This window comes from Acanthochromis polyacanthus, chromosome 4, assembly GCF_021347895.1.
Source record: "Acanthochromis polyacanthus isolate Apoly-LR-REF ecotype Palm Island chromosome 4, KAUST_Apoly_ChrSc, whole genome shotgun sequence".
Lineage (NCBI taxonomy): Eukaryota > Metazoa > Chordata > Actinopteri > Pomacentridae > Acanthochromis > Acanthochromis polyacanthus.
Window position 1 is genome coordinate 12632791 of NC_067116.1, and position 13687 is coordinate 12646477.

The following is a 13687-nucleotide window of genomic DNA, read 5'->3' on the forward strand; positions in this document are numbered from 1 at the left end:
GACCATAGTTTTCTCTTGGGTCAGTAGATGTTGAGTTAAGTTGGAGAGTAAAATATCAGTAAGGTGTTTTCCACTGCAGGAACTTGTGGTCCATTTTAGAATGACCCAAATCTTTTTGCAGAGGAACCATCCCCCTAAAGTAGTGGCTGAGTCCACAAACTCAAAGGAAAATGTTTACTGAGGTCAGTCAGTCATAGCAGTCTGTCATGGCGACAATGACTGTTTCATTTAGGTCTGATCAGATCCCTCCACGCAGCTCTGTCCTTAGCCTTCCACTGCCAGGAACTCCTGTCTATACCCAGCTTCTTCAAGTTACTCTTTACAGTGTATTTGAATCTGAGCCTCGGCCTACTCTGATTGCATTTGCCCTCGCATAACTGTGAGTACAGTAACTGCTGAGGGAGTTCTGGTAGTCTATCCTCTCAACATGTCTGTGCCATCTCAGGTTCATCTGTATTAGCATGTGATATACTGATGGTAGACCAGCTCATTTCAACACTTCTATGTTGGCTATCTTGTCTCTCCATGAGATTTTCATTATGGCTCAAAGGTGTCTCATCATGTATGTGTGGAGTTTTCTTTATCTGCACTCTGTAGATAGTCCAAGTTTCAGCACAGTACAATAGAGTAGCCAATACTGTCCCTCTGCACACTTTGCATTTCACATGTCGATTGTTCCACAGTCTGTCCCTCAAGTTTCCAAACACAGCGCTTGCTCTTCCCATTCTGACAGATGTTTCGTCCTCCTGCTTAGCATTCTCTGAAACAGTACTCCCTAGATACTTAAAAGTCTTGCGCTTGACTAGTAGCTCTGTACCAATGCTGACCCTTCTGGTAGTGATGCTGATAGCTGAAACTCTGGTGGTTGGTAAAGGCACTCTGTCTTCTTGATGTTAATTTTGAGGCTGAACTGACAAGCTGCTCTTGCAAATTTCTCCACTAAAGATTGTATATCTTCAGCACTGTGTGCAACTAGAGCACTGTCATCTTCAAAGAGCATTTCTCTTAGTACCTTTATTGATGTCTTACTCTTGGCTTTAAACTGTGCTACACTGAACAGATCTGCTTCTCTCCTTTCTTGAGTTGATTTCCCACTCCAAAAGAAGATGTGCCCATGGTCTTCCAAGCTGTCATATCAAGGCAATCTAGTTTCACTAAGAGCAGCTATTGTACCTGTTCATTTCCAGGGCCACAAGCGTGGCCTGTCTTTCTGGGCGCTGGATGTTGTTCTGTCCAACAGAGTGTGTACATTTCATTCTGCTACACACAGGGCTGCTGTTTTCCCCTTCTCTTGGCTTTCTGCTCCTAGCTTCCTTTTCGCTGCCTGTCGGAGTGTGAACAGATCAGCGCGGACCTTTTTAGCCTGGGCGATGTCCAAGCCGGTATGAATTGCTTTCTGACTGACCATTTCATGAAACAGCTTGCAAAGTATTTAACTACTACTAGCTTTTGCTGGACTAGCAGCACATCCTTGGCAGATAAAGATATTCTCAATGGCAAAAACAAGCAAAGACAAACTGGCTCCAGTATCTGTTGCAGTGACAGACCAGATGACAAGTTTGTTTATCTCTGCTCTTTGTGTAGTGCATGTCACGGTGCACCAACTGGCACAGTCCACCATAGACCATACGGCAGGTGTGTTTATCTGCCTGGATGTCCAGTCTCACCCTATGTAATTGGGAGTGGTCCATAGGGTGACCACCTACCAATAAGCCCAAGGGGGAACAAGGGGTATGTTTCTGAGGGACAATGTGGGACTCCACTCAGCGCGACAGTGACCTCACTTTGCAGGCAGACGCACTAATAGTAGTGAAGCCATTTCTATCACATACCTCTTTACATGGTATATTAATAACGTATTATTCCCCTAAACATTTGTAATTGCTAATGTATGGTCATGAATAGGCAACCATTGTTAATAAACCTTTAGCTTTCAATTTGTATTTTTTCTAAATAAAGATTCATAATATTCTTTAAAAAAAATCAATGAATTGACAGATGCACTTTCACTGAATATTTATTCAAAGTGAATACACTTACATACATACATTTTTCTTGAACTGGTATTTTTTTGTTTGAGCGTGCAGCATTGAGAAGGGCCTTTTCTTTCAGTGTAGAAGTCGTGCAGCTCACTGAGAAGCTTCTCTTCACCTGGATTTCAGACTTGATCAGGTCCACCGAACATCTGTCATCTCTGTGAGCCTGTGTCGTTTGACATCATACTCCCCTCCATGTACAACTGAAAATGACGTCCGGCAAAGCTCACAAAAAGCCCTCTCAGTATCACCCTTAACCCTGTTACCCACAAATATTCACTTTCCCACTCTTTCCTATATACACGCCTTCTTTTTTTACTCGGTGGTCCCTCACTCTCAGCGTCTTTCTCCATTTTTCATTTGGCAGCCACAGGCGTCTTGTCCGTGGCGTTGTCGCTGCGCATAAGTGCTGCGTGCGGTCACTGCGGGCAGGTGTCATGACAACGGCCACCTCTGACCCCACCCACTCAGAGCAACAGTCTCGTTTCCAGTTGTTCTTTTGGCTGCCTGAGGGCTCGCTCACTCTGGGATTGTGACCGACTTTTTTTTTTTTTTGGCATGTTAATTTTGCGGGACAAAGCTTCAATTTGCGGGACGCGTGAATTGAGCCTAAAACGCTGTACGTGCACGCACTACGCGGGACGGGTGGTCACCCTAGTGGTCCACCACCTGTGGCAGATACTGTTTTTAGTTCTGCCGGGATGTCCAGTTTTACCCTCTAGGCCCACAAAGCCGGGGGTGCCAGTCGAGTCACCAACGGCCTGACCCATGGGACAGGTAGTAACCAGTTATCATGGTTATCTGGTAGCAAGCAAACCAATGCCTGACTTGACTGAACACTGAGGTAGCAGATTAAAGAAAGAACTCTGGTCATTTTCTGCTACATTTGTATACAATCTGACTTCTGTTTGCAACCAGAGGCGTTGCCCCCTGCTGGCTGTTAGACAGAATACAGGTTTAAGGCACTTTCACCTTATATTAACTTTTCAGATCCAGGGACTATGTTCGCCTTGTACATATGATCTAGAACCTACACCACAATGAAAAAAGAAAGAAAAAAGAAAGCCTAAATTCTTCAAATGACCCAGATTAGGGGGCCAGTCCTCCAAAAATTTGTGTCACCTTGCATCTGCCTCAAGTTCCTGTAGAAGGAAACAGTCTACTATGACAGACTGCATTGATGGCCAAAAAGCAAAAGGAAGATCCAAGTAGTCAGACACCTCAGAGAGCAACTTTACATTCACTGTGACTTAAATTCACTGTTAAACATACCATAATTGGCAGATTGCGTATGTGGACAACATGCATACTAGGAAACATAATGGAAAGTTTCTGACAGCAAGAAGAAGAGCTGTGTTGATTGTGTTTGGCTGGACAACATAAAAAAGCAACAAAAAAAGCCATGTGTACAAATACTTAACAAGAACAGCATGTGAAATATACTACAAACATCACGACATACATAAACAGTAAACGAGTGTCCAGTTTAATTTTTTTGGCATGTGTACTTTGTGATTTTACTGTGTGGACAGTCTGTTGTCACAAATTTTGTGCTGCACGCACATCCTTGTGCAGATGTCCACGAGGTCACGGGCAAATGATGAAACCATGAATTGGCCTTAAATTGCTTTAATTCTATTTCATGTCTTTGTTTTGTTTGTTTGTTTTTTTGGCCCCTTGGGGGCAATTATCACAGTTGGAATCTCCATTTTCATGTATTTGTCCTTGTAAAACACATGTGTCAATAGTGCAACAAAAGTAAAGCAGCAGCATTTGTGTAATATTCACTCATCTGCCATCGTTTTTCTGTTCTCAACCAAAAATCTCCCTCTTTATCTGCTAAATGCTCCACTTTCTTCCCCAGTTACGGGGTCCGTGTACGTCGCCGTCATTCTATTTTCGATTTGGGGTCAAAACACCAAAAACGGATAACGGCCGTTTCCCGTTTTTCGTTTTCAAAACAAAAATCGGAAAACGGAAAACCAATCCGTTTTCCGATTTTCTTTTTTCAATAAAAACGGATATCAAAAAACAAATTAGAAGTTAAATTTCATTTTTTGATATCCGTTTTCTAACTACACTTTTGCAAGACAAACATCAGAAATGACGACGTACACGGACCCACTCTCCTAGAACCAAATCAAAACATAAATGTTGTTAACCCTTTAAGCTGCAGTCAATTCCAGCCATTTTCAGTACAAAAAAATCGCTAATATTCTATTTTTAAATAAAAAATATGACGGAGACATACAGGGAATATTGGACGGGCATCGCCAGGTGCATTTCCTTGAAAACGACCTATTCTTGGTAAATATACCGACTTCAAGACATGTTTTGGACAAAATATTTTACTGACTTGTTTTGTCTGGATGTCCAAGGTTGGATTATGGCCATTTTTTGTGGAATATTTTCATCTGTGTGTAATAATGAACCCGGAAATGTGAGTCGCGCTGTGTACGTTAAAGCCGTGTATAGAGAACGGATGGATGGATATTCGTTGTTTGTCGGACAAATGTGTTTTTCTCACCCGCTGTGGTAATCACATCTGAAAGTGGTTTATACCGGCGGATTCATGAGAATCTAAGCCTTCCTTCAGCGTATAGTGTTTATATACTCACGTTTGCAGCCCTCGGACATTCTTTAAATTCCTATGCAAATTAGTGAGTGTACCGCCGGCGGTACACTGAAGCTTTTAAACTGCACAAACACACAGTGCTTCTCTTACATGTTAACGTGCTTGGTGGTAGGGTCCATGCAGGGATCTTACCCTTAACCCTGCCCTCACAAGCCTTGACATTTCTTGATGACAGGTAGCCGGTCATCATTTTGCGGCCAAATGATGATCCAGTCTGGAAGAACATTTAATGTTGAAAATTGTGTATTCTGAGCTAGAGCACCCAGAAGGTGGCGATGTTCACATTATTACTATGACAGTCAGATATAGTGGATGAGATTGTTCACAAAGTATATAAAAACTAGGCATGCAATTATGATAGACCGCTTCGGCAGTGCTGTTCTGACTATTACATTTATTTCTTAAGTCACCCTGCTAGTCCTGTGAATAAATAAGACAGCAGTGAAATCCATTGTACCCGATTTGCTTGCTCTTTGGGGTAACTCTTGTAATATTGGGCTATAAAAATAATAAAAAATAAAAAACGGATATCAAAAAATGAAATTTAACTTCTAATTTGTTTTTTGATATCCGTTTTTATTGAAAAAAGAAATTCAGAAAACGGATTGGTTTTCCGTTTTCTGATTTTTATTTTGAAAACGAAAAACGGGAAACGGCCGTTATCTGTTTTTGGTGTTTTGACCCCAAATCGAAAATAGAATGACGGCGACGTACACGGACCGTAAGGTCCGTTTTCTAACTACACTTTTGCAAGACAAATATCAGAAATGACGACGTACACGGATCCACTCTCCTGGAACCAAATCAAAACATAAATGTTGTTAACCCTTTAAGCTGCAGTCAATTCCAGCCATTTTCAGTACAAAAAATCGCTAATATTCTATTTTTAAATAAAAAATATGATGAGACATACAGGGAATATTGGACGGGCATCGCGAGGTGCATTTCCTTGAAAACGACCTATTCTTGGTAAATATACCGACTTCAAGACATGTTTTGGACGAAATATTTTACCGACTTGTTTTGTCTGGATGTAAAAGGTTGGATTATGGCCGTTTTTTGTGGAATATTTTCATCTGTGTGTAATAATGAACCCGGAAATGTGAGTCGCGCTGTGTTCGTTAAAGCCGTGTACAGAGAACAGATGGATGGATATTCGTTGTTTGTCGGACAAATGTGTTTTTCTCACCCGCTGTGGTAATCACATCTGAAAGTGGTTTATACCGGCGGATTCATGAGAATCTAAGCTTTCCATCGGCGTATAGTGTTTGTATAATCGTGTTTGCAGCCGTCGGACATTCTTTAAATTCCTATGCAAATTAGTAGGTGTACCGCCGGCGGTACACTGAAGTTTTTAAACTGCACAAACACATAGTGCTTCTCTTACATGTTAACGTGCTTGGTGGTAGGGTCCATGCAGGGATCTTACCCTTAACCCTGCCCTCACAAGCCTTGACATTTCTTGATGACAGGCAGCCGGTCATCATTTTGCGGCCAAATGATGATCCAGTCTGGAAGAACATTTAATGTTGAAAATTGTGTATTCTGAGCTAGAGCACCCAGAAGGTGGCGATGTTCACATTATTACTATGACATTCAGATATAGTGGATGAGATTGTTCACAAAGCATATAAAAACTAGGCATGCAATTATGATAGAGCGCTTCGGCAGTGCTGTTCTGACTATTACATTTATTTCTTAAGTCACCCTGCTAGTCCTGTGAATAAATAAGACAGCAGTGAAATCCATTGTACCCGATTTTCTTGCCCTTTGGGGTAACTCTTGTAATATCGGGCTATAAAAATAATAAATAAATAAAAAACAGATATCAGAAAATGAAATTTAACTTCTAATTTGTTTTTTGATATCCGTTTTTATTGAAAAAAGAAAATCGGAAAACGGATTGGTTTTCCGTTTTCCGATTTTTATTTTGAAAACGAAAAACGGGAAACGGCCGTTATCCGTTTTTGGTGTTTTGACCCCAAATCGAAAATAGAATGACGGCGACGTACACGGACCAGTTACTCACTGAGTTAGTCTGTCTTTGGATCTTGGCAGGTATTGTACTGAGGTACTACCTTTTTTTTGGTTGTTTTTTTGCTTAAAACAGCTGCCTGCTGCTGGGAACACCACTTATGAATGAGGTGAGACTTAACCAAAAAAGTTAGTTTGTGGGCTATAAAACCAAAACAAAGACTTGAAAAAGCTATAATGCTGAGAGAAATTTCAGCAGGTTCAACAATATGAAGCTCTTTCATATCCCACATAATCATTTGAACTGTTGGAAATTTAAAATATTTATTGGTGCAAAATATATCTTAAGATATGCGTGTCTGCCTGCGTGTGGGTACCATTTCTGCACAGCAGAACGCACACTGAATCAGCAAAAAGTGAGTCAGTGCGTTTAATTAGTGATGCAATGCCAACTCACACATAATCCCTCCCTCATTAGGTGTATTGTGGGGATGCTGATGTAATGCAAGTTAATCTGTTGGCCTCTGGTTGGCTCGACGGCCCAGCGGGAGCTCTTTGTGTGGGACATTACCCTGGCCCCGCCCCCTGGAGACAGGTTCATTAAGATTGACGCTGATACCCAAGGACCCAGACCTTTTGTGTGTGTGCGTGAAACAATGTGTTTCAGTCAGCTATAATAGATACAATGCAATGAAGAGGACGGCTATAAAGCCACTGTTTTCTCAGCATGTGCCTGAGTGCACGTAGGCTAAAAATCTTGACTGGCGTGTGTGTGAATGAGTCTGTGTGTGCGTGTGTGTGAATGAATGTGTGTGAGTGTTTACGTGTGTGTGGCGCTCATGAGGATAATCGGCATGTAAAAGTGTGACACACCCCCAAAATATGTTTTTAATGCTTCTCTGTGTTGGAGCAATATTTTGTGTTTTATGTTCAGTACATGAATCTCAAACAAGCCACTCTCCTCAGTGGAAACAGTCATGATTAAAAATGGAACAACTATTGAAGTTAGAAATAATGCTTTCAAATTCAGTTTGTGGCTTTCTATCCTGTAAGCCGTGTGAAAACATCTCCATCAGAGTTTATAAAGAATTTCTGTGGTTCGACTGAGTTTATATTGACAGATTTGTCACTTGAGGTCAGGCTGAACCGTTTTAAAAAAAAATTACAATCACATAAAAATAAGTAGCCAAAAATAAAAATAGCATTAAAAGTAAATCATCATGTAGAACAGCGCCTTTCAGAATGTTTGCTTTACATACACTACCCTTCAAAAGTTTGAGGTCACTCAGGCAATTTCATGTTATCCACAAAAACTCACACTTTTATTCATGTGCTAACATAACTGCACAAGAGTTTTCTAATCATCAATTAGCCTTTCAACACCATTAGCTAACACAATGTAGCATTAGAACGCAGGAGTGATGGTTGCTGGAAATGTTCCTCTGTACTCCTATGGAGATATTCCATTAAAAATCAGCCGTTTCCAGCTAGAAAAGTCATTTACCACATTAAAAATGTCTGAACTGGATTTCTGATTAATGTAATGCTATCTTTATTGAAAAAAAATTGCTTTCAAAAATATTTCTAAGTGACCCCAAACTTTTGAAAAGTAGTGCACATGTAAGGATCATACATTAGTGTAGTTTAGTTTACCTCAAAATTGTACAGTAGTTGAGTGATTATTTAGTTATGTTGCTTATATACCTCTTGCAACCTCTGATTGTAAAATGTTTAGTGAACTCTCCACCACTATATATAATCTTATCACCAAAGCTGATGAGAAACAAACAAATTTTTTGTGCAAAACGTCAAATGACAAAAAGAAAATCAGAACATTTTTCCTGTCAGCCCTGCAGGCTGTGCCCACCAAATTAAAAATAGGAGCAGGATTATTTGTGGGTCGGTGTGGTTTTAGCGTGTGAGAGAAGTGTGTGTTTGCTCCCCTGTGCAGCCAGCAGCGCACTTAGCATGGGCTTTAAATAGCTAACTCAAATAAAGTGAGAGGAGGCCGGGGATCAGAGGCTGAGAGGGACTCTGTGAGGGAGGCATTCCCAAACGGAAGCCAGCCTTTGGATTTCCAAACACCATTTGGAGCGAGCAATGTCAGGAATGTGATGTCGTCCTGCAGCAGCGGCGGCGGCTGTGAAAACCACCGGGCCACCAGGTGCTGGTGTGCCGCCTGACAGGAAGTACAGCGGGCAGTGCAAGCAGAGGTCCGGCTAGGGGACAAAATGGCGGCAGGTGACTCAGCAGAGCGAGGACGAGAGGATGACTGCTGCTGAGAGTCTGTGTCAGGCCTGTGTGAGCAACAGCACAGCTCCTATCAACCCCGAAAATCTCTGAATCACTGAAAAGGGAACACGACTCCCCCTCCGAAACAACTTCTTTCTCATCGACTAACCGCTCTTCTGCACTTTGCCTCCTTTTTTACACACTGTGTTAAATTTCTATTCTTTCTCATCCTTTTTACCTTTTGACGGCCTTCTTTGTTTGCAGGCTGTGGGAAAGTTTCCCGTAATGGTGAGGTCATCCACCACCAACAACTACCCCCACCCCCCACGCAGACACACACACACACACACACACACACACACACACACACACACACCATCTCTGCATCCCCCACCCTACATGCTGTCCCTCCAGGCCAGCCAGGACTGCAGGACGGCACTGTGTCTCCACGTCTCTGTCCCACTTCCAGTTCCTCAGCGCTCCCCACAGATACCGACATCCTGAATAGAGCGTCATTCAGAGCTGGTATCTGGTGATCTGGCCTCCAAAGCAAGACACGGCAGATGGAGACAGAAGGCCATCAGTGGATCTGCGAGGCACCTGGAGACCTATCAGGCATTTAAACCACCATTTTCTGTCATGCGTACTCCCAAAGATGCTCTTTGTCCTTCCCAAACACACACATGCAAGCTTGGACACACTCTGACACTGCCAAGTTTATTCAAGAGGCTGTTTCTTTGTGCATGCATGAACCTGCTCAGATTCATCTGCAGTGGCTTCCTGCTGTAAAAACCAGTGTGGTTTCAAAAGAGAAGAGAACCAAGAAGGCTGAAAATCAAACAAGGAAGTGATTAAGAATCCAGTACTTTTAAGATCTGGATTCAGGATAAAATCTGGTGGCTGATTACTGCCATCTATTGGTAGAACAGTAAACTACACAGGGATTTAAAACAAACCATTTTACCTTAAAATGATCAAAACAAACAAACAAAAAAACACATCCTATAACCTCTCATAGTTCAGTGAAACAATGATTGCAAACTGAAATTCACATATAAATAATAACATACTTTAACATTTTCATCTTTACAATGGGTCAAATGACTGGAATTCAACAGGTATCACCAGAAGTGAATTTTTACTTGAATGTGCCATTTGGCTCAGCTATCAGGAGGCTATATCTTTTTCTCTATTTTAGATCTTTGCTTTGATTTTTCAAGCCACAGTTTTACCTTTTCCAGTCAGATTTGTTTGCCTTCCTCTGACTGGTGTGACTGCTGAGCGGCAGAAGGAGGAACGCTCCCTGATCATAATGGTAACAGTGCAGCTGTGAAGGAGCTTAGATTGAAGGAAACCACGTGAGAATTAAACATAACAAAGGCTGTTTTGACCAAGTGATGTGGAATCATAGCATCCATATTTCAGGCTAAAAACGCATTTTAATGTTCTGTTGGTGAAAGGTAGCTCCTTTTTGACCAAATAAGAGGGAAAAGGAGTTAAACAACTGACTGGGCATCTCTGTTTGCTAACAGTTAACTACCATACTACTTCTGTGTCTTACATTGTGTTTTCAACTGTCCCCAAATTTCCAAAAAAATTAATTAGTATACCTTTTAATAAATGTTTCCATAATGCACATTTTTGGAGAAAACTAGTGGTGATCCTTAAGCAAAAGTAATAATATCACACTGTGAAAATACTCCAGTATAAGTAAAAGTCCTGCATTCATAACCTTACTACGAAACACATGTAAGGATTACCATAAAAATGTACTTAAAGTATAAACAGTGAGAACATTTATGCAGAAAAAAATATTTTCTGTCTGTGCCATGCTATTATGTGTTTTTGGATTAGTATTACAGCTGCATTAATGTGTATGTTGCATTTTACTGCTGTGGATGATTAGAGCTGAGCAGGTTTTACTTACTTTATATTCTGTTTGTAACTTTGATCTATAGCAACGCATCGCATTCTAGAAGATAATTACATGTCTGCAGTGTTGATGTCCTGTGAGAACCACGTTTCTAAAAAAGTCAGTTTTTCATGAATGCAGACGAAACAATACTTTGTTCAGCTTTGTGACAATGCATTTTCCAGATAATCCAAAGGTTTAAAAAAAAAAACGCTTGTACATCTGAAGAAAAAGGAGAATGTCATATAAAACAATAATATAGTTTTAAAAAAACACATTTAGAGATACAGTCTTTTCACTGGACATGAAAGCATGAAAAATCTGACAAGTAGCTAGAAATTAAAGGTGTCAGACAAATATAATGGAGTAAAAATCACAAAATTTGCCTTCATGGTTCAGTTGAGTAGAAGCACAGTCTCACAAAATTGAAAAATCTATGTAAAGTACCATGAATTACTACTGGAGAAAACTCTTCCAGAATAAATCATGAACCTCAGTGTTTTTCCCCATCACTTTCAAATGTTTGCTACCAAAAAAATATTTTGGTTTTACATTGAGATGACTGCCAAATGAATAATTATTTTTAATCTACTGGGATGGATAACTTAAGACCTGCCCATATAAAAAAAAAAAAAAAAATCATAAATACTTTTGGTGGACAGAGTTGTCAGAATCAGAGATCCTGTTACAAACATCCACTTCTAAATCTGAAAAAAAAAAGATCTGTTAATGTGTTATATGTGTTCATTTTTACACTTTTTGTCACAATGTCTGTATTTGTTCACTTGTTAGAGAAAAAAAGGGAAAATCAAGGCACCATAACTGTACACAAGTCTGTATTGAAGTTATTGGTAAATTAACATATTAACAGCTATATTAGTAATACAAGAAGCATAGATGAGCACATTATGTAGTAGCTTACTGTTATGTAAAATATCACATCATATTCTTCCACAACAATATGTGATATATTTTCCTTTAATCCTAATGTACAGTTTGTGTTAATATATAAAAATATATGACAAGTACATTTAGGAAAAACAGAGACTTTTACACATCAGTAAAAGGGATAAATATCTAGAGCAATATACAAACACAACACAATAAATCCATCTTAAGTACAGGGCAACCACTGTATTGGCTTTGTCAGGCAACAGTACTGTTGGTTTTGATATGATATAAAAATTAGCCTGTTGTTTGCCCAAAGCTGGTGTTGAAACCTGATTTACACAGTGTTAGCAACAAGGAAAGGTTTCAGAATCATAATATAATTCAAAATGCATGTTTATGTGCAGAATATTTAATATTCTCCTGGTTTCATATGTTTCACTGGGCAGCTTTTAACTGCCAGAAACAGGCAAAGTCAGTGTGAAGAGGAACATTTAGAATGAATTTTTAAAAAAATACACTACCATTCAAAAGTTGGGGTCACTTCAAAATGTCCTTATTTTTTAAAAGAAAAGCAGTTTTCTCAATGAAGATAACATTAAATGAATGATAAATCCAGTGTAGACATTATTAATGTGGTAAATGACTATACTAGCTGGAAACGGCTGATTTTTAATGGAAAATCTACATAGGGGTACAGAGGAACATTTCCAGCAACCATCATTCCTGTGTTCTAATGCTACATTGTGTTAGCTAATGGTGTTAAAAGGCTAACTGACGACTAGAAAACCCTTGTGCAATTATGTTAGCACATGAATAAAAGTATGAGTTCTCATGGAAAACATGAAATTGTCTGGATGACCCCAAACTTTTGAACCGTAGTGGAGGTCAAATAAAGTAGAGAGAGAAATAGTTTTTTATACTAGACCTTCTGTGAAAAAGTGTTTGCTCATATACACATTTTATTTAAAAAAAATTAAGAAAAAGCTCCAGAAACATGCATGGAAATAGTTATAGTCTCCTGCTGATGAGTTCAACTTTCTGTGTGGCAGTGATGGTTCCCTCTGGTGGCAAACATCCTGCAGTGCATCCAGTACAAAATACACAAGTTCTGCTGCAAGGATCAACAGAATTGAGGGCTGGAGTGTTTTTGGCTCTTCATCTTTCATATTTATGTAATGTTGGCATCATAAGCTGTTCTTTAAGTCCAGGTCCTTTCCTCTGCAGCTCCAGTTTCTTTTATTTTTTTACTTTTTGTGTGACCCGATCATGACCTTAGACACAAAGTTGACGATGGCACTCGCCGGCTGCTCGGGGTCGTGTTCAGCAAACAGATGGCACATGTTTTCAGTGTCACTCTGAGATTTCCTGGCTACAAATCCAAAGATCCTGGGAGGAAGAAAGAGACAAAGATTCACAGACATTCTCACAGAAGCAGAGAAATTTTCAAGAAATGTTTTCAATAAAGAGCAAACAACAGTCACGTTTAAAATCCCATTCTGTTTTTAAAAAAAAAGAATCTTTTAAATGCCCATTCTTTCTGCATGCTAGAAGACATATGAGCTAAACAAATAGTCATCTTCATGACTTAGCATTTCCAGCTGAAAACTGCAGCATGATGTTGACAGTCTCAAAGACAGAGTTCCAGACATATGCGGTTTCATATATAACAAACTCAAGGAACCAATCATGTCACCTTGCAGCTAACCGTAACCCTTCTTCTGCAGAGGATATAGAGTCACATCTAAATATTTTGGGGAGGAAGAAAATATTTTCTTGGAAAAAAAAAACACAGAGATGAGTTCTTGTGGTTCTAATCAGTGAATGGAGTGGTAATTTAAATTGATACTGATAATGTTTTGGTAAGTGTGCAACTCTCTCTGAAAGATTTAAAGGTGTGTTCTCTACAGAGCTTGCTTGAATTCAAGTACAGTACAAGGACTTCCAAAGCCCTGATTATAATCCCTTGTGGACATGCACACAGACAACTGCAGACACCAAAGATGTGTA

The 13687-nt window shown here is 39.8% G+C and overlaps 1 protein-coding gene across 1 annotated transcript in view; it reads right to left on the reverse strand.

The window, feature by feature from the left end:
• Positions 1-11608: 11608 nt before the first annotated feature.
• The window catches only part of si:ch211-191a24.3 (tensin-3), a 62384-nt gene continuing 60305 nt past the window's right edge, over positions 11609-13687 (reverse strand). The window contains 1 exon segment of the mRNA XM_022200738.2: positions 11609-13066. Coding sequence (XP_022056430.2) covers positions 12925-13066 — 142 coding nt within the window. The 3' untranslated portion in view covers positions 11609-12924.